This window comes from Cydia fagiglandana, chromosome 21 (genome assembly GCF_963556715.1).
Source record: "Cydia fagiglandana chromosome 21, ilCydFagi1.1, whole genome shotgun sequence".
NCBI lineage: Eukaryota > Metazoa > Arthropoda > Insecta > Lepidoptera > Tortricidae > Cydia > Cydia fagiglandana.
The window spans coordinates 14,056,562-14,078,266 of NC_085952.1; the positions used below are offsets into that span (position 1 = coordinate 14,056,562).

General features: G+C 48.7%; 1 protein-coding gene across 1 annotated transcript in view; it reads right to left on the reverse strand.

Moving 5' to 3' along the window:
• The window catches only part of LOC134675248 (dedicator of cytokinesis protein 1), a 101,629-nt gene that overhangs the window by 47,461 nt on the left and 32,463 nt on the right, over positions 1-21,705 (reverse strand). Inside the window, exons 7-17 of the mRNA XM_063533466.1 lie at positions 20,986-21,077; positions 20,316-20,459; positions 19,885-20,008; positions 19,021-19,230; positions 17,299-17,397; positions 14,398-14,574; positions 13,351-13,543; positions 12,553-12,701; positions 11,744-11,907; positions 8,140-8,323; positions 7,405-7,535 (exon numbers count right to left, since the gene is read on the reverse strand). Of these exons, the coding sequence (XP_063389536.1) occupies positions 7,405-7,535; positions 8,140-8,323; positions 11,744-11,907; positions 12,553-12,701; positions 13,351-13,543; positions 14,398-14,574; positions 17,299-17,397; positions 19,021-19,230; positions 19,885-20,008; positions 20,316-20,459; positions 20,986-21,077 (1,667 nt within the window). The remainder of the gene's footprint in view (positions 1-7,404; positions 7,536-8,139; positions 8,324-11,743; positions 11,908-12,552; positions 12,702-13,350; positions 13,544-14,397; positions 14,575-17,298; positions 17,398-19,020; positions 19,231-19,884; positions 20,009-20,315; positions 20,460-20,985; positions 21,078-21,705) is intronic.

Sequence of the window (21,705 nt, forward strand, 5' to 3'; positions counted from 1 at the left end):
CGCTGGGGACATATTGTCAAACGTTCATTAACCATTCAGCACTTGTGCGAGCGCGCCGCGCACCAGCTCGAGCAGCGCGAGCATGCGCTGCTTGCCGAGCCGCGCCAGCGGCAGCGCCTCCAGCGCACGCACCACCAGCGCGCTGGGGACATATTGTCAAACGTTCATTAACCATTCAGCACTTGTGCGAGCGCGCCGCGCACCAGCTCGAGCAGCGCGAGCATGCGCTGCTTGCCGAGCCGCGCCAGCGGCAGCGCCTCCAGCGCACGCACCACCAGCGCGCTGGGGACATATTGTCAAACGTTCATTAACCATTCAGCACTTGTGCGAGCGCGCCGCGCACCAGCTCGAGCAGCGCGAGCATGCGCTGCTTGCCGAGCCGCGCCAGCGGCAGCGCCTCCAGCGCACGCACCACCAGCGCGCTGGGGACATATTGTCAAACGTTCATTAACCATTCAGCACTTGTGCGAGCGCGCCGCGCACCAGCTCGAGCAGCGCGAGCATGCGCTGCTTGCCGAGCCGCGCCAGCGGCAGCGCCTCCAGCGCACGCACCACCAGCGCGCTGGGGACATATTGTCAAACGTTCATTAACCATTCAGCACTTGTGCGAGCGCGCCGCGCACCAGCTCGAGCAGCGCGAGCATGCGCTGCTTGCCGAGCCGCGCCAGCGGCAGCGCCTCCAGCGCACGCACCACCAGCGCGCTGGGGACATATTGTCAAACGTTCATTAACCATTCAGCACTTGTGCGAGCGCGCCGCGCACCAGCTCGAGCAGCGCGAGCATGCGCTGCTTGCCGAGCCGCGCCAGCGGCAGCGCCTCCAGCGCACGCACCACCAGCGCGCTGGGGACATATTGTCAAACGTTCATTAACCATTCAGCACTTGTGCGAGCGCGCCGCGCACCAGCTCGAGCAGCGCGAGCATGCGCTGCTTGCCGAGCCGCGCCAGCGGCAGCGCCTCCAGCGCACGCACCACCAGCGCGCTGGGGACATATTGTCAAACGTTCATTAACCATTCAGCACTTGTGCGAGCGCGCCGCGCACCAGCTCGAGCAGCGCGAGCATGCGCTGCTTGCCGAGCCGCGCCAGCGGCAGCGCCTCCAGCGCACGCACCACCAGCGCGCTGGGGACATATTGTCAAACGTTCATTAACCATTCAGCACTTGTGCGAGCGCGCCGCGCACCAGCTCGAGCAGCGCGAGCATGCGCTGCTTGCCGAGCCGCGCCAGCGGCAGCGCCTCCAGCGCACGCACCACCAGCGCGCTGGGGACATATTGTCAAACGTTCATTAACCATTCAGCACTTGTGCGAGCGCGCCGCGCACCAGCTCGAGCAGCGCGAGCATGCGCTGCTTGCCGAGCCGCGCCAGCGGCAGCGCCTCCAGCGCACGCACCACCAGCGCGCTGGGGACATATTGTCAAACGTTCATTAACCATTCAGCACTTGTGCGAGCGCGCCGCGCACCAGCTCGAGCAGCGCGAGCATGCGCTGCTTGCCGAGCCGCGCCAGCGGCAGCGCCTCCAGCGCACGCACCACCAGCGCGCTGGGGACATATTGTCAAACGTTCATTAACCATTCAGCACTTGTGCGAGCGCGCCGCGCACCAGCTCGAGCAGCGCGAGCATGCGCTGCTTGCCGAGCCGCGCCAGCGGCAGCGCCTCCAGCGCACGCACCACCAGCGCGCTGGGGACATATTGTCAAACGTTCATTAACCATTCAGCACTTGTGCGAGCGCGCCGCGCACCAGCTCGAGCAGCGCGAGCATGCGCTGCTTGCCGAGCCGCGCCAGCGGCAGCGCCTCCAGCGCACGCACCACCAGCGCGCTGGGGACATATTGTCAAACGTTCATTAACCATTCAGCACTTGTGCGAGCGCGCCGCGCACCAGCTCGAGCAGCGCGAGCATGCGCTGCTTGCCGAGCCGCGCCAGCGGCAGCGCCTCCAGCGCACGCACCACCAGCGCGCTGGGGACATATTGTCAAACGTTCATTAACCATTCAGCACTTGTGCGAGCGCGCCGCGCACCAGCTCGAGCAGCGCGAGCATGCGCTGCTTGCCGAGCCGCGCCAGCGGCAGCGCCTCCAGCGCACGCACCACCAGCGCGCTGGGGACATATTGTCAAACGTTCATTAACCATTCAGCACTTGTGCGAGCGCGCCGCGCACCAGCTCGAGCAGCGCGAGCATGCGCTGCTTGCCGAGCCGCGCCAGCGGCAGCGCCTCCAGCGCACGCACCACCAGCGCGCTGGGGACATATTGTCAAACGTTCATTAACCATTCAGCACTTGTGCGAGCGCGCCGCGCACCAGCTCGAGCAGCGCGAGCATGCGCTGCTTGCCGAGCCGCGCCAGCGGCAGCGCCTCCAGCGCACGCACCACCAGCGCGCTGGGGACATATTGTCAAACGTTCATTAACCATTCAGCACTTGTGCGAGCGCGCCGCGCACCAGCTCGAGCAGCGCGAGCGTGCGCTGCTTGCCGAGCCGCGCCAGCGGCAGCGCCTCCAGCGCACGCACCACCAGCGCGCTGGGGACATATTGTCAAACGTTCATTAACCATTCAGCACTTGTGCCAGCGCGCCGCGCACCAGCTCGAGCAGCGCGAGCATGCGCTGCTTGCCGAGCCGCGCCAGCGGCAGCGCCTCCAGCGCACGCACCACCAGCGCGCTGGGGACATATTGTCAAACGTTCATTAACCATTCAGCACTTGTGCGAGCGCGCCGCGCACCAGCTCGAGCAGCGCGAGCATGCGCTGCTTGCCGAGCCGCGCCAGCGGCAGCGCCTCCAGCGCACGCACCACCAGCGCGCTGGGGACATATTGTCAAACGTTCATTAACCATTCAGCACTTGTGCGAGCGCGCCGCGCACCAGCTCGAGCAGCGCGAGCATGCGCTGCTTGCCGAGCCGCGCCAGCGGCAGCGCCTCCAGCGCACGCACCACCAGCGCGCTGGGGACATATTGTCAAACGTTCATTAACCATTCAGCACTTGTGCGAGCGCGCCGCGCACCAGCTCGAGCAGCGCGAGCATGCGCTGCTTGCCGAGCCGCGCCAGCGGCAGCGCCTCCAGCGCACGCACCACCAGCGCGCTGGGGACATATTGTCAAACGTTCATTAACCATTCAGCACTTGTGCGAGCGCGCCGCGCACCAGCTCGAGCAGCGCGAGCATGCGCTGCTTGCCGAGCCGCGCCAGCGGCAGCGCCTCCAGCGCACGCACCACCAGCGCGCTGGGGACATATTGTCAAACGTTCATTAACCATTCAGCACTTGTGCGAGCGCGCCGCGCACCAGCTCGAGCAGCGCGAGCATGCGCTGCTTGCCGAGCCGCGCCAGCGGCAGCGCCTCCAGCGCACGCACCACCAGCGCGCTGGGGACATATTGTCAAACGTTCATTAACCATTCAGCACTTGTGCGAGCGCGCCGCGCACCAGCTCGAGCAGCGCGAGCATGCGCTGCTTGCCGAGCCGCGCCAGCGGCAGCGCCTCCAGCGCACGCACCACCAGCGCGCTGGGGACATATTGTCAAACGTTCATTAACCATTCAGCACTTGTGCGAGCGCGCCGCGCACCAGCTCGAGCAGCGCGAGCATGCGCTGCTTGCCGAGCCGCGCCAGCGGCAGCGCCTCCAGCGCACGCACCACCAGCGCGCTGGGGACATATTGTCAAACGTTCATTAACCATTCAGCACTTGTGCGAGCGCGCCGCGCACCAGCTCGAGCAGCGCGAGCATGCGCTGCTTGCCGAGCCGCGCCAGCGGCAGCGCCTCCAGCGCACGCACCACCAGCGCGCTGGGGACATATTGTCAAACGTTCATTAACCATTCAGCACTTGTGCGAGCGCGCCGCGCACCAGCTCGAGCAGCGCGAGCATGCGCTGCTTGCCGAGCCGCGCCAGCGGCAGCGCCTCCAGCGCACGCACCACCAGCGCGCTGGGGACATATTGTCAAACGTTCATTAACCATTCAGCACTTGTGCGAGCGCGCCGCGCACCAGCTCGAGCAGCGCGAGCATGCGCTGCTTGCCGAGCCGCGCCAGCGGCAGCGCCTCCAGCGCACGCACCACCAGCGCGCTGGGGACATATTGTCAAACGTTCATTAACCATTCAGCACTTGTGCGAGCGCGCCGCGCACCAGCTCGAGCAGCGCGAGCATGCGCTGCTTGCCGAGCCGCGCCAGCGGCAGCGCCTCCAGCGCACGCACCACCAGCGCGCTGGGGACATATTGTCAAACGTTCATTAACCATTCAGCACTTGTGCGAGCGCGCCGCGCACCAGCTCGAGCAGCGCGAGCATGCGCTGCTTGCCGAGCCGCGCCAGCGGCAGCGCCTCCAGCGCACGCACCACCAGCGCGCTGGGGACATATTGTCAAACGTTCATTAACCATTCAGCACTTGTGCGAGCGCGCCGCGCACCAGCTCGAGCAGCGCGAGCATGCGCTGCTTGCCGAGCCGCGCCAGCGGCAGCGCCTCCAGCGCACGCACCACCAGCGCGCTGGGGACATATTGTCAAACGTTCATTAACCATTCAGCACTTGTGCGAGCGCGCCGCGCACCAGCTCGAGCAGCGCGAGCATGCGCTGCTTGCCGAGCCGCGCCAGCGGCAGCGCCTCCAGCGCACGCACCACCAGCGCGCTGGGGACATATTGTCAAACGTTCATTAACCATTCAGCACTTGTGCGAGCGCGCCGCGCACCAGCTCGAGCAGCGCGAGCATGCGCTGCTTGCCGAGCCGCGCCAGCGGCAGCGCCTCCAGCGCACGCACCACCAGCGCGCTGGGGACATATTGTCAAACGTTCATTAACCATTCAGCACTTGTGCGAGCGCGCCGCGCACCAGCTCGAGCAGCGCGAGCATGCGCTGCTTGCCGAGCCGCGCCAGCGGCAGCGCCTCCAGCGCACGCACCACCAGCGCGCTGGGGACATATTGTCAAACGTTCATTAACCATTCAGCACTTGTGCGAGCGCGCCGCGCACCAGCTCGAGCAGCGCGAGCATGCGCTGCTTGCCGAGCCGCGCCAGCGGCAGCGCCTCCAGCGCACGCACCACCAGCGCGCTGGGGACATATTGTCAAACGTTCATTAACCATTCAGCACTTGTGCGAGCGCGCCGCGCACCAGCTCGAGCAGCGCGAGCATGCGCTGCTTGCCGAGCCGCGCCAGCGGCAGCGCCTCCAGCGCACGCACCACCAGCGCGCTGGGGACATATTGTCAAACGTTCATTAACCATTCAGCACTTGTGCGAGCGCGCCGCGCACCAGCTCGAGCAGCGCGAGCATGCGCTGCTTGCCGAGCCGCGCCAGCGGCAGCGCCTCCAGCGCACGCACCACCAGCGCGCTGGGGACATATTGTCAAACGTTCATTAACCATTCAGCACTTGTGCGAGCGCGCCGCGCACCAGCTCGAGCAGCGCGAGCATGCGCTGCTTGCCGAGCCGCGCCAGCGGCAGCGCCTCCAGCGCACGCACCACCAGCGCGCTGGGGACATATTGTCAAACGTTCATTAACCATTCAGCACTTGTGCGAGCGCGCCGCGCACCAGCTCGAGCAGCGCGAGCATGCGCTGCTTGCCGAGCCGCGCCAGCGGCAGCGCCTCCAGCGCACGCACCACCAGCGCGCTGGGGACATATTGTCAAACGTTCATTAACCATTCAGCACTTGTGCGAGCGCGCCGCGCACCAGCTCGAGCAGCGCGAGCATGCGCTGCTTGCCGAGCCGCGCCAGCGGCAGCGCCTCCAGCGCACGCACCACCAGCGCGCTGGGGACATATTGTCAAACGTTCATTAACCATTCAGCACTTGTGCGAGCGCGCCGCGCACCAGCTCGAGCAGCGCGAGCATGCGCTGCTTGCCGAGCCGCGCCAGCGGCAGCGCCTCCAGCGCACGCACCACCAGCGCGCTGGGGACATATTGTCAAACGTTCATTAACCATTCAGCACTTGTGCGAGCGCGCCGCGCACCAGCTCGAGCAGCGCGAGCATGCGCTGCTTGCCGAGCCGCGCCAGCGGCAGCGCCTCCAGCGCACGCACCACCAGCGCGCTGGGGACATATTGTCAAACGTTCATTAACCATTCAGCACTTGTGCGAGCGCGCCGCGCACCAGCTCGAGCAGCGCGAGCATGCGCTGCTTGCCGAGCCGCGCCAGCGGCAGCGCCTCCAGCGCACGCACCACCAGCGCGCTGGGGACATATTGTCAAACGTTCATTAACCATTCAGCACTTGTGCGAGCGCGCCGCGCACCAGCTCGAGCAGCGCGAGCATGCGCTGCTTGCCGAGCCGCGCCAGCGGCAGCGCCTCCAGCGCACGCACCACCAGCGCGCTGGGGACATATTGTCAAACGTTCATTAACCATTCAGCACTTGTGCGAGCGCGCCGCGCACCAGCTCGAGCAGCGCGAGCATGCGCTGCTTGCCGAGCCGCGCCAGCGGCAGCGCCTCCAGCGCACGCACCACCAGCGCGCTGGGGACATATTGTCAAACGTTCATTAACCATTCAGCACTTGTGCGAGCGCGCCGCGCACCAGCTCGAGCAGCGCGAGCATGCGCTGCTTGCCGAGCCGCGCCAGCGGCAGCGCCTCCAGCGCACGCACCACCAGCGCGCTGGGGACATATTGTCAAACGTTCATTAACCATTCAGCACTTGTGCGAGCGCGCCGCGCACCAGCTCGAGCAGCGCGAGCATGCGCTGCTTGCCGAGCCGCGCCAGCGGCAGCGCCTCCAGCGCACGCACCACCAGCGCGCTGGGGACATATTGTCAAACGTTCATTAACCATTCAGCACTTTCAGCAGCGGCACAGAATAAATAGTACTACTAAAATAAATAGTAGTACGAAAAGGACCCCTCCTACAAAACCGAAGTTTGACAGCGATTGAGGGACGAATCGTGCTGTCCCTTTATAATGTATGGCACTATTGGCACTATCCCTTTCGACTATTTAGAATTGTCAAAATTCAAGTCATTATCTTATCTGTGGTCGTGCACGAGGGACGTCAAGTTGTGTCGACCTTAAAAATTGCACGGAAAAATGTTGAGCCGAACGGAGCCGTCTTTAACCGAAGGGTGGCTTTTAGCGAAGTTTCACACCCCTGTGCCGTTTATCAAAAGTTTGTAACTTATAATAAAAGTAGAAATCTCTTTCTAACAAAAACTGTCAAAAAGAGACTTCCACTTGTATTACAAGTTACAAGCTTTTGATAAACAGGGCTCCAACATATAACAATGTGAGATCGTTAGAGAAGAATAGGCTACCGACGTCTAAGCTTATAGAAACTTGACAATTCCTTGTTTAATTGAGCAATGGTGCGTTGGATCGCACAACCCGTCGCAGACAAGGCAAAATATGAAAAATTTAGGCCAACAGACGTGACCATTTTATTTCCCTCCTCAGTAAGTAGACAATGAAGGGTTAACAGCTAAGTTACCTGAGCTCGGTGTGAGGGAACACTTTGATGGCGTGCGGCACGGCGTGGGGCAAATACTTCAATGCGGACCCTTGGCATGTGAGAGCGTAGTCTCCGCACCGCATCAACCACACTAGCGCCTCCATTAGACTCTGTACAATAGACATTGAATAAGTTTTTTGTTACTATTTTCATTCAACAAGCTGACCGTACTTTTTTTTCAGCGGACAACTTATTAGTTGTCCGGAGTTGTTGGAAGCGTGCATGAACTATAGGGGGCAGCACAGAAGCCGTCAGATTTTTGGCGCGAGGCGTAAATGTGACGTTTATGCTTCCGATGTAGCCTACAAGATGGCAGAACCTACTATGCACAAGGAAACGTACCTACGAGAACTGTAGACTGTAGCACTTATTGCTTTGGCAATGTACATGTGCATGTACGATCCGATCCAGGCCAAAAGGTGGCAGGCCCTCCAATGCGCACGGTCCCTAATCTATACTCATCGAGACAATCTAACAAACCCGAACACACTCTACTCTCTCTTGATAATAATTTCAGCGCACTGAAATTAATTGGTATTTTTGTGCAAAGTACCGTTTCTTCAAACAAAGTGCCGTTTCTTCAAACAAAAACGTCACTTTTAACACTGACACATCTAATCCATATCGTTTCTAGATCTATTAATTGACGTATCTTAAAGTTCTAATCGGCCAGTGATACTTGAGATTAGACAATACACAATTTGTAGAAAGTACCTCAAACTGAAACCTGAAGTCTTCGTGCGCTTGTGGGTCGCCGAGCGCGCTCCTCAATTGCCGACTCCTAACGATGAAGCGAATCAGACATTCCAGGCATTTCATGCATTGAAGTAGCCTCTTTAAGGCCAGTTCCCCTTGCTCTGCCGAGGTTATCACCCATACTATTACGGATATCAGTTTTCTGAAAATAAACAAAATCAAAAATAGAAGGAAGACCTAGAATTACTTATCTCAGCCAAATAAAAAATAATGCGTCGTATGAAGAAATTAAAAGACTGGCACAAGAAAGAAATGGTTGGCGATTACCGACAAGAGCAAAGCTCTTAAGTTGTGATGATGATGATGAAAATAAAATGTATAACTGTATCACCAGAGCTCGGATAGGGTGAGCTATTTGCCTTATATATGACATAAGACATGTCAAATTATAAGGCAAATAGCTCACCCTATCCGAGCTCTGTGTATCACACATCGGCCTTCAAACCATATTATAAATTTTGAAAACCTGCTCTTTTTTTCATTTCACACCATGGACTAGGAATCCTCTAGACCGAGTTTAGAGCAATTATTTCATGCAACCGATGATGCCAAAAATGCGGGGGTGCGCGGGACGAGGTGAGCGAAGTCTCGTGCCGTGTATTGGTCCGTAACTTTCTAGCACTAAACGTTATGAACGAATATAACGATGTCAAGACCGGCTTAGATACTGAGAACTGTACCTATTGTCTATGGTTAAAAGATACTCACTCGTATGGTAGTGCGTCACAGAAACTATCATCGATATACGCGTACAGCACGGGCTGGAAATGTTGGTATTTGTGGTCCGCCACTAAAGACAACCCGCATCAGACTTTCTAGCACTAAACGTTATGAACGAATCACAGAACACCGCCTCTAGAAACCTAATATTGGCCATTTTGTTCGCGACGCAAATCACCAAACTGTGAGGCGCGGGAGGGGTGCTCCCGGCGTTGCGATTGGTCGTCCCAAACATGGCGCGCTGACACGTGTAAGCGTAGGGATGGGACATGTTCATTACTTGCAGTGGTACTGGTACCAATGGTACCGTAATCTATTGTGGTAAAATAATTGTTATCAATAAAGTCCACAGATTTATTACTTCAGAATATTCATACAATATAAAAAGAGTTCCCTTGCACTTCTTCAAAGTTCATCATCAGGTATCAGGTCCATCTCGTGACCTAACTGCTCACCTGGATTCTTAAAAAAAATTACATCATTCATTTATTATTCATAAATCAATCATAAATTTCAAAAATACACTTTGGTGGCAAACGCAGCCTATGGAAAGCGATCATCCATTAATTACGTCACACGAATTTCTAGGTTTTTTTACCCCTCCCCCCTCCTTGGCACACTTGGTCACATTTTGCAAATCCCTCCCCACCTGGTGTGACGTCACATTTTAGGCAATTTTATTTTCAACGAAATCGGCAATACTAACTCGGAATTATTTTTTGAATAAAAAAATATTTTTGGTAAAAGAAATATTAGTAATTTTATAACACAAAATCATTTAGGAACGAAAATTACCTAAATTACCTTCCAAAACCTCATTATTTAAATGTACAGCGACGAATAAAAAAATATAAATTAATTTTCGGTTTCTGATGAATAGTGTTGAGGTTAAAGTGACGTCACAATGTTTATGACTCGCCCCTCCCCCATGTCACATTTTCTTGACCCCCTCCCTCCCCCCCCTAAACGTGTGACGTAATTAATGGATGACCCCAAACTATACTACTAACTAATGGCGCTTGCAACTCCTAGTTGTGTCACATGTCATGTCACATGGGCGTTGCTCTGAAAACCTGCTAAAATATGATTATTTTCTTATTTTGATGCTACCTCAATAATGGTACTATATACTAACTAAAAACTAAACTAACATACTACATATACCTACTAAGATAAACTACCAAGTACCTAATTAAAACTGTAGATTCTACAGATCAATTTTATTTATTCTCAGTTAAAAATAAAAGAGAATCACATTTATCTTTTACATTTCTTAAAATGGTACAATATGGTACGAGCAGCACGAAGTTACCGCAATTGACAAAACCATCACCGTCACATCACTAGTTGTTGACGTGAAAGGGATAGCACATTGCATTTTCAAGTTGACGGAAAAGGACGGGCTACTTCACTGCCGCTCAGTACAACCATATTGACCAGTATAAAATGAACCCCGCGGACAAGAAACAATTTTCAACAAAATAGTGAATTTGACTTAATTGCGGAAAGTTATTCCATCTGTTTTATAACTGGAAGTCTTAGATGACTTGCCACACCATTTTACACTGCAAAATCCCATGATTTCCCAATGAGTTAAATAAATTGCGATTTTTTTTCGTAAACACGCGCACGCTGTTAACAGGTCGTGAATTTGGACGCAACTGATCGGAGCGGCGCGCGTGCAATATTTTATAAGCGCTATTGCTCCGATGAGTGGAGGCCGCGAGTCGTCCTATAAGCTATGTCTATAGGGGTTGGTCTGTGGAACGAATATAACGATGTCAAGACCGGCTTAGATAGTGAGAACTGTAGCTATTATCTATGGTTAAAGATACTCACTCGTATGCTAGTGCGTCACAGAAGCTATCATCGATATACGCGTACAGCACGGGCTGGAACTGGGAGTGTTGGTATTTATGGTCCGCCACTAAAGACAACCCGCATCAGACTTTCTAGCACTAAACGTTATGAACGAATATAACGATGTTAACCTCGCCTTAGATAGTGAGAACTGTACCTATTGTCTATGGTTAAAGATACTCACTCGTATGCTAGTGCGTCACAGAAACTATCATCGATATACGCGTACAGCACGGGCTGGAAGTGTTGGTATTTGTGGTCCGCCACTAAAGACAACCCGCATCAGACTTTCTAGAACTAAACGTTATGCACGAATATAACGATGTCAAGACCGGCTTAGATACTGAGAACTGTAGCTACTATCTATGGTTAAAGATACTCACTCGTATGCTAGTGCGTCACAGAAGCTATCATCGATATACGCGTACAGCACGGGCTGAAGTGTTGGTATTTGTGGTCCGCCACTAAAGACAACCCGCATCAGACTTTCTAGCACTAAACGTTATGCACGAATATAACGATGTAAAGTTCGCCTTAAATACTGAGAACTGTACCTATTGTCTATGGTTAAAAGATACTCACTCGTATGCTAGTGCGTCACAGAAGCTATCATCGATATACGCGTACAGCACGGGCTGAAGTGTTGGTATTTGTGGTTCGCCACTATAGACAACCCGCATCAGACTTTCTAGCACTAAACGTCATGCACGAATATAACGATGTCAAGACCGGCTTAGATAGTGAGAACTGTACCTATTGTCTATGGTTAAAGATACTCACTCGTATGGTAGTGCGTCACAGAATCTATCATCGATATACGCGTACAGCACGGGCTGGAAATGTTGGTATTTGTGGTCCGCCACTAATGACGCAACCCGCATCAGACTTTTTAGCACTAATCGTTACGCACGAATATAACGATGTCAAGACCGGCTTAGATAGTGAGAACTGTACCTATTGTCTATGGATAAAAGATACTTACTCGTATGCTAGTGCGTCACAGAAGCTATCATCGATATACGCGTACAACACGGGCTGGAAATGTTGGTATTTGTGGTCCGCCACTAAAGACACAACCCGCATCAGACTTTCCAGCACTAGCACGCCGTAGCTGTTCTCTGTGTAGCTCTCTTGCTCTTCTGGGACCTGCAAGGTGATTAGTATAAGTATGATTAAATTGGAGTTAGGTAGACGATAAACATTTTAATGAAATTTATTGATGTTGGTGTGGAATTTTTAGTGAATTTTTAAAGTGACCATAATTTTTAAAGAACATGAGTTGGATTTTTTTTTTGTATTTTCATGATAACTGTTATGACTTGGTCTATCCTCCGTTTACGGCTTGACGTCGAATTCTGGGACACCCTGTATAAATCCTTGTTACTGGTTACTGATTATTTAGTATTACGAGTGGTTCAAAATCCTTTTGAAGAACACTCACTCTTGATCTGAACAATTTTATCGATGTGGATTTGATATTCAGCTCTATTGACAGCATTTAAATTTCATAGCTAAACAAATATTTTTATCCTCGTGCCGCCCAATGTACATTAGGATGTACACTCAGTTTCGATGGAATGTCAACCTTAATTAAAAACGAAGTAGGTAGCATTTCATTTATCTCGTAAAATTTTCGAACAAATGAAATTCAACCCAATTGAAAATACAACAAGATTCTAACTTCCTTGGCTATAATTTTGTATGGTGGGCGGCACAAGGTTATACACAGTAAGGGGTTTAAGCGTGCCCTTAAAATCTGTGTTAAACAGGTAATAAAGTGTCATACGGTACCTGTGTCAATATACTGAAGAGAGCGTCCAGTATATCCTGCAGAAACTTGACTAGCTCCTCGCTGGGCACGTGCATGAGTCTAGTCAGAGCCTGCCGGAGCGTGCCTTCAGCGTGGTGTGTACTCCACTTTAGTACGCCTAGGATCTCCTCTGCGAATATAAGACACAAGTCGTATAATAAATAGTAAGCATACAAAAGTAAGTAAAAGTGAGTAGTGTAAGTAGTAGTAAGCAGTATTGAGCTTACTGTGGGACTTAGGGTCGGTTGCACCAAACTGTTCGTATCGTTAAAGAGTTCGCTAAATTTTTATGTATGGAAAGTTTCATAGTAAGGCGTTGGGGCGCGCCGGCTGACGTTGATCAGTCTGTCAAATGTGGTTGGTGCAACTGGCCCTTAGTCAATAATTTCGCCTATATACGTCCCACTGCTGGGCACAGGCCTCCTCTCAAGCACGAGAGGGTTTGGGCTACTGTAGGCCTAGCATAGGGGAGGCGCGACAGTATCTCGCCAGCGAGATAAACTTTCTCACATTTTTTCTTCCTTCTTTTTCACACTAATACTTTGGCCTGCTGGCTTGAATATTACCTCGTTGCGTCAGTTTAGTGGAGCACAGCTTGGAGTGTACGACGAGCGAGTCCCGATGTACTAGAGACAAAGGCCCTCGTACGAGGCCTCGTTCAGACTGTGCTGGTAACTCGTCACGACGAGGCCTTGTAGTTATGTCTCTATTTTACCTAGCCGTCTGCCTTCTAGCGTCTATATAGTCATATTAAGGTATTGTACTAGCTTGAATGATACCTCGTTGCGTCAGTTTAGTGGAGCACAGCTTGGAGTGTACGACGAGCGAGTCCCGATGTACCAGAGACAAAGGCCCTCGTACGAGGCCTCGTTCAGACTGCGCTGGTAACTCGTCCCTGCGGGAAGGTAGCGCGAGGCACGCAGCGGCCGCCTCGGATTCTATGTCTTCTGTGCTTGCCTTTTTGTTGTCGATCTGTGGCAAAAGAGGTTAGGTTTATTAAACAAGTAAGGTTTTATACTACAACAGCCAATGTTTGTGTTTAGAAGACATTTTTCTAAAAAAAATAATTCACGCGAGTTCAGATCATAAAAATGAACGCAACTGAAATAAGACAGAAATAAAAATGTTGTTCTATTTTCAAGTTCCAACTGTTTTACGATGGTTTTGCGATGTGTCCGAGCTATGCTTATATGCTCAATCTTGTACAGTCAGCAGCAAAAGTTGCTAAGCGGGCGAGGTGTACAAAATTCTCCTAACAATAAAGTCGCGTCAAGATCATTTTGTCACCTGGCCCGCTTGGCAACTTCTGCTGTTGATTGTAGTTGAAATATATTTAGATCATACACGTGCCCTGAAACCTCAGGATATCCATTGCTCATAAGTTTTTAGGGTTCCGTACCCTATTACTAAGACTTCGCTGTCCGTCCGTCCGTCTGTCTGTCACCAGGCTGTATCTCACGAACCGTGATAGCTAGACAGTTTAAATTTTCACAGATGATGTATTTCTGCTGCCGCTATAACAACAAATACTAAAAACAGAATAAAATAAAGATTTAAGTGGGGTTCCCATACAGCAAACGTGATTTTTGACCAAAGTTAAGCAACGTCGGGCGTGGTCAGTACTTGGATGGGTGACCGTTTTCTTTTTGCATTTTTTTCCGTTTTTTTTTGCTTTATGGTACGGAACCCTTCGTGCGCGAGTCCGACTCGCACTTGCCCGGTTTTTTCTTTATTGGGCATTCTTACTTCTACTTACAATTCGCCATTTTCTCAGATCCGCTCGAGAACCTTTAAAATGTTTTTTGAGTACATTCTAACAAACTCACCTTGTAAACGCATAGCGTGTGATGTTTATCCGGCGTCGTGGTTCCCTCTCGCTGCATGAGCTTCAAGAACGACAGGGCGAAGTGTTTCTCCGCTCGGTCCTTCGCTTCGTTTGAGCTTCTATGCCGGCATAGGAATACTAGGTGGGCCTCTTTGAATTCTTCTATGCCGAGACAGACCTGAAAGAAATTGCATAGGGTTGATAATTATTACACTTCTTAACTGAAACTGTTAAAGAATATGTAAACATAGAAAACTAATGATGTCTATATCACTACAATATATTGCCGCAAGTTTGAAAGCCAAATTACGTATTCGATATAATAAATAAAATGTTTTTGAAAAAAAAAAAAACATTTTCCGTACAAGCTTTTATCGCAGACTGTACTTTTCTTTCTCATAGAGTTATTTCTGTGTCAAATTTGTTGTCTGTTAGGTGACGATAAATATATCCATATTTACAGTTAATTATCCACCTTTTCCTTACTTTTATTAAAAGAAAAATGAAAAATTCATATCGATTTACTAAGACTACTACCGATTCATGACGGTGGTGTCCGGCCAACCCTAAAATTAAAAAACCGGGCAAGTGCGAGTCGGACTCGCGCACGAAGGGTTCCGTACCATAATGCAAAAAAAAAAAAAACAAAAAAAAAGCAAAAAAAAAACGGTCACCCATCCAAGTACTGACCCCTCCCGACGTTGCCACAGAATAAGTAATAGTATTATCATACAGAACGGACACGCACCGCCCCGCCCCGACTCGGATTACCTCGCCCCGCGACTGAGTTCTGACGGACTCCTGACATACTCTCAGTTCGGCTAGCAACGCCGCGGCGCGATGACGCAACGTTCATAATGCCGGTGTATTGTGCGATGTATGGTTGTTTTTCAAATTCACGAAATAAAGAACATTTATTTTTATTATACATATATTAAAAAGTAGCGTTTTGTAATTATTTATATTTAGTCCACGCTAATCGTGTATCGACATGACATTTTTGGTAATTTATTGCCGCACCATACTTCACGTAATATTTTACGGCCTTTACGGGTTACGGGTGAGTTCGCATATACGTTCAAATAATATTAGCCGTCACAGATCACACAGCTAATATTATTTTCTAATAGAACAGTTTATTATAGCAAGGATCTAGGAGAAAATACCATCTTGTAAATTATTTTTGTTTCTTTAATTTTAGGAATAAAAATGTTTGATATTTACGTTTAGAGTACAACGATAACGCTTCGTGAATTCAAAAACATGTAAATAGTAGCCCTAAGCCACTTACTCACACAATGACGCGCATACAGACGTGCCGTTCACACATATACACGCAAACGAGTTTTGATGTATGGCGTGTCCGCCCTGTGACGTTGCTTAACTTTGGTCAAAAATCACGTTTGTTGTATGGGAGCCCCATTTAAATCTTTATTTTATTCTGTTTTTAGTATTTGTTGTTATAGCGGCAACAGAAATTCATCATCTGTGAAAATTTCAACTGTCTAGCTATCACGGTTCGTGAGATACAGCCTGGTGACAGACGGACGGACGGACGGACGGACGGACGGACAGCGAAGTCTTAGTAATAGGGTCCCGTTTTACCCTTTGGGTACGGAACCCTTCTGTTTTTAGTATTTGTTGTTATAGCGGCAACAGAAATACATCATCTGTGAAAATTTTAACTGTCTAGCTATCACGGTTCGTGAGATACAGCCTGGTGACAGACGGACGGACGGACGGACGGACAGCGAAGTCTTAGTAATAGGGTCCCGTTTTACCCTTTGGGTACGGAACCCTAAAAAAGACGTAGAACGTAAACGTTCGCAGTGCATTTGTTTTCCTTTGTGATTTCGATGTGCAAGACATTTTACGTTGTATTGCTGTTGTGAGTGACAGATGTCAAATAACGCAAATAACGATGAACACACTATAATATACTCCGCCTGGTACTCTCTTCCCGTCTTTTCGTGGTCACGTGACTGACACAAGCCTACGTCATCATGCGACAGCGCTTTATGATAATATGCGATAGCGCTATATATAGCGGCCATGTTATTGTGACTTAGGCTTGTGTCACTCTGGGAAGAGAAGACCATGTTTTATTAGACTATGAACCTATTGTATTAAACAAAGGATTTTTCTCAAAAATGGACGGCAAAGTCGAATTTGCCGTCTAAAAAATAGGTCGCGAAGCGCGTAGTTTATGGTCAGTCAAAAATTAAAAAGTTAAAAACATTGCAGTCTCGATTTTGGGACTGCAATGTTGCATACAAATTCCATTATTTGTCGAGTTCCAAACTTTTTAAAAGTTGAAATGGCCATATCAAATGAAGGCACAGGCCCATTAAACAGCCAAACAGATGATTAGTACCGCGACTATTTAGATGTCTCAAATAGGTTGGCGTATTTTTGGCAGAAAAATACACTTCTATTTTTTTATTAAAAAAAATAAAAAGGCGGCAAGGGCTTCTTTCTGTCAAAATATATATGTAAGAACGTTGCTTTTGTAAAATATTTCTATGATATTTATATTTCTTGCACCATTTTTGAGAAAAGCACTATATATGACTCGGCTGGAAGGCTACTTGCTGGCTTCGGATTCAATTAAACGGACTCCCAAGGTCGTCCGTTTAAAACGAATCCTCAGCCTGCAAGTAGCTACTTCCGAGCCTCGACAATAATGTACTATTAATTCGTGCGCACTGATCAGTGCTTAGACATAAGAAAGGTTAATAAAAGCTTGTAAAATACCTTGAAAGTGTCCTGCCATCGAGGTCTATCTTCGTGGTAGTATACTAGGGATGTGGGATACTAGGTGGTATACTAGGGAAGGATGCTTATGTCTAAGCACTGATCAGTGCTTAGACATAAGAAAGGTTAATAAAAGCTTGTAAAATACCTTGAATGTTTCCTGCCATCGAGGTCTATCTTCGTGGTAGTATACTAGCGATGTGTATTCGTTAACTTTTGGGACGCCGGCTCCTACTGATATAACGCCCTGTAAATAAAACAATAAGAAATCAACATCTTAATAGTAGAAGTGAGGTTGACTTTTAAATTTGCACATTTTAGAGAATAAGAATGAGAATAATATTGGCGCATACTGCAGTACTTTGGCCATTTCTCTAGGCGAGATAACGATTCCATAGAGCGATTGGTCGTACAATGAAGATTGGAGGGAACCAGATCGCGCGGCGGATCACCTATGCGCTGGACTGACCAAATAAAATCTGCAGTGGTAAATCGCGTATTTGTCTGTGCCAGACAGTCTGCCAACAGGGAGAGATGGCGGGAGATCGTGCGAAGAGCTGTGTCCGCGTCTACTACCGATGCGGACGCCTCAACGTGACCACGACCGCTCTGTCAAGAGCGATACGACAGAGAAGAAGAATTAGACAGATGGATTACCACATCTAAATATGGTTAGCTAGAACCATAGACCAGGAATCCTCTAGACGAAGTTTAGAGCAATTATTTCATGCAACCGATGATGCCAAAAATGCGGGGGTGCGCGGGACGAGGTGAACGAAGTCCCGTGCCGTGATTGGTCCGTTCAAAGACACGGACGTCACACAAAGACACTTTCGACTCGAACATGGAGTAAAATTAGCGTATGCGTGGCAGAGGGGGTAGGGCGACTGTGCTCGGTCCAGAGGATTCCGATAAAATATATATTGTAGTGTAGTAGTTAAGTTGTATATTACCATTGTGAGTACGCTGTGATAATGATCTGTAATTTATTTTATAATGTAGATATTAAGAATTTGACAATATGTTAAGTTAATAGTTATTTACGATACAAGTGCGAAAAAGAGGAAATTCGAAACGAGTGGCGATAAATTAAAACACGGCCGAAGGGAGTGTTTTAAATCGACACGAGTTGCGAATTACCTATTCGCACGTGTATCGTACAACGTTTTACAGTACATATGGCCCTTTAAACTTTTGACATCGCACGAAAAGTGCTATTTTACGCACTTGTGCGGAAAAATAGGACCATATGTACTGTAATAGTACATTTCGATGCTAGTGCGGAAGGTATGTCATTACTTCACGAGTACCGAGATATCGAGTAGAGGGACGAGTGAAGAATGACATTTCCGCACGTGTATCGAACGACGTTTTTTAATACAGTTGCGAAAAAATAAGAAAAACATTGTTAATCGTACACTAAACAAAAGTGGTAACAGTGACAGCTCGGTTAGACGTCGTCTTTAAGTATATTATATCTATGGGCGTTTGGCAGCTATTCCGTTCCATTCAGTCAACTTATTAAGAACGGAATTTTCAATATTGAATATTAAAAAATAAACGTGTTATAATGATGAAGAGGTAAGTAATTAAATATGAAATATGTAATATTTTTCGTATTCTTACATTAACGGTAGGTTTTTATGCTGATTACGACGTTTAAAGGAAACTAATATTAACACTCATCAATAAGTAGTCGTGAATTGGAACAAGTATAAATTTTAAAAAATTGGAAAAGTAAAAAGCACTAGTTCGAGATAACCAACTTTCCGCACGCTAAACAGCTACGTAAAGTAGCACTTTTTGAGCAACTGTATTAAAAAGGTTTTTTATACTTGAATAAATATAATTATCTATGGCTAAAACTTACCGGTACAATCTGCCCATTCTTATCCACAATCCTCGCACAAAGCTCTATATTCCTCTCCGAATTCTTAACGCCTCCTCTTGAAAAGCTCCCACTACATAAGGTAACGTAGAGGTCGTTGCGGGTGTCCCCGGGCCGGATGACTTCGGGGAAGCCCATTTTCCGGGCGATGGCTGTGTTGCTTACCAGAATGTGGGGGTTCTCTTCCCGGACCTGGAATGAAGAAAACATTTGAGATTACCGGCAATGAAAATGGTTACAATATACAAAACATTCACATAAGACATAGTTAAAACACGTACGCATGTGTATAATCTAAATTTATTGTTTGACATTATTATAGTCTCAGTTGCTCAAATGTTGCTTGACATATTATTTACAGTGACTGAATTTAATTTCCGACCTATTACGTACCTTGTCACAGTGACAAAAGTACGAGCTTTCTAGCGACTTTTATATTGTCACTGTGACAAAGTACAAAATGGGTAGGAAAGTAAATAATTTGACTGTACCATTTGTCCTCAAGGTATCATTTGCAGAGATAAATCTGATAATTAAGATCAAAACGTACGATTTCTATATGAATACAGACAACGGATTTAATAATATTGTGATGTTTTCCTTTTTAGAAGAACGAATAAGAAGAGCTATGAAAACGGATTATTTTTGCATACATACATACATACATCACTGGTTCAGTGACCCAAAGAGGATCTTGGCCTCTGGCACAAGAGAGCGCCATTCTGCCCTATTCTGCACCACTTCACGCCAGTTGGGTATTCCGAGGGCGGACAGGTATTTTTGCATAAATATCCAAAAATATTCATATTAATAAACTTAAACCTATGCATCGCTGTTATCACAAACCTGTTTTAAATCCCCGTCAACGAGTTGTATCGAAACCCAAAGCCCCTGTTGGTGTTTCGTTTCCTTTAGCTCACGGTTCGTTATCACTTTCTTGAGTAATGTGTCCATCGTTTCTTTCTCACATCTGAAATAGGTAATAATGCATTGCAAAGGTAGAAAAAAGGCTATGTGATAAAGTTTTGTTATTTCAAATTCAAAATGAGGGGCAGTACAGTGATCGGTAATTGTCTCAATTGATTCCGTTTTTTGTGAGGATCAAACGTCCGCATCTATCCATCTGATGCAAACGATTGCAAAGGCAATATAAAATTCAGAAATTACAGTCAAAAATGAAAGGATTTATAGCGTTTTTGTTTTAAATTGCGGTTTCAAGGTGATCCGTGAGCTCTTTCACAGAACCACTAGTAGCCTACGTGTAATCGTGTACTCACGCGTAAAAAGGCGCCTGTATGTGCCTGTCGGGAGAGTGTGAGTGATCCGCGAGCAGCCGCGTGACGTCGGCCACGGCCACGCCGAACGGCCGCCGCAGGCCGCCCCCTGAAGTGGGGGGAGGAGGCACGCCCGCCATAGATCGTCTGGACATACATTAACAATTTGTTTAAATGTAAAAGGTACTTTTAAATCAGACGCTTTGAAAGAACAAGCTTAGTAAGATAAACAAATAATGCTTTTCCTCACTATAATTTGCTCTGATCCGCTGGTGGCCTAGCGGTAAGAGCGTGCGACTTTCAATCCGGAGGTCACGGGTTTATACCCCGGCTCACACCCAATGAGTTTTACAGAACTTATGTACGAAATATCCTCGATATTTACCAGTCGCTTTTCAGTGAAGGAAAAAATTGCGACGAAACCGGACTCATCTCAATAAGGCCTAGTCTACCTTCTGGGTTGGAAGGTCAGATGACAGTCGCTTTCGTAAAAACTAGTGCCTACGCCAATTCTTAGGATTAGTTGTCAATTGGAGCCCGGGCTCCCGTGACATGAGCCATGACAAAAAGCTGGGACAAAGTGAGGAAGACAAATGATGCTTTTCCTCACTATTTGGTTTGTAATAGCAAACTAAGTTTGTTCAAGCTGCAAAGGTAAAAAGTATGGTTTTACCTGTAGTCCACGTTTTCAGGAGCCATGGAGCCTATCCGCACCACGTGGCAGACTAGGAATGTTTTCTCTCGCTTTATCTCACTTCCGAGGTCCTGAGAAAAAATAGTTTGTTTTTTTATGTTATGTCAATGGTCGCAAATAGAATAAAAAAAAATGTAAAATACTGATTTATAATATACATTTTTTCGCAATGGTGGTAATACTGTATTTTTTTGTAAAAATCAAGAACAGGACAAAAGGTCACACCGAGTTTATTGTGCCATCTTCACAGGGCAGAGATATTTTTTTTAAGAATAGATGGCACCTAGTTTTTCAGTGCTGAAGTGGGTAGTGGGTGGATAATGAACAAAGGTTATTATACTTACAGTGATTTGTGTGAATACGACTTGTCCAGTAGACATATTTGGCCTAGGCCACCGCAACATCAAGTGTTTTGATGAGCTTGTTTCCACTAGAATCAAGTAGAGATAACTACATTTCTGCGGCGTAGGAACGAGCTGAAGTGTGTGGTGGGGGGATAATTAATAAAGGTTAAATACTCACAGTGAATACGACTTGTCCAGTAGACATGTTCGGACTAGGCCACCTGATCATCAAGTGTTCAGTGAGCTTGTTTCCACTAGAATAATGTAGAGACAACAGCAGTTCTGCTGAATCCGTTATGCGACATACGAAGTTGTATACTTTGACAGCTACGGCTACGGAGGTGGGGGGGATATG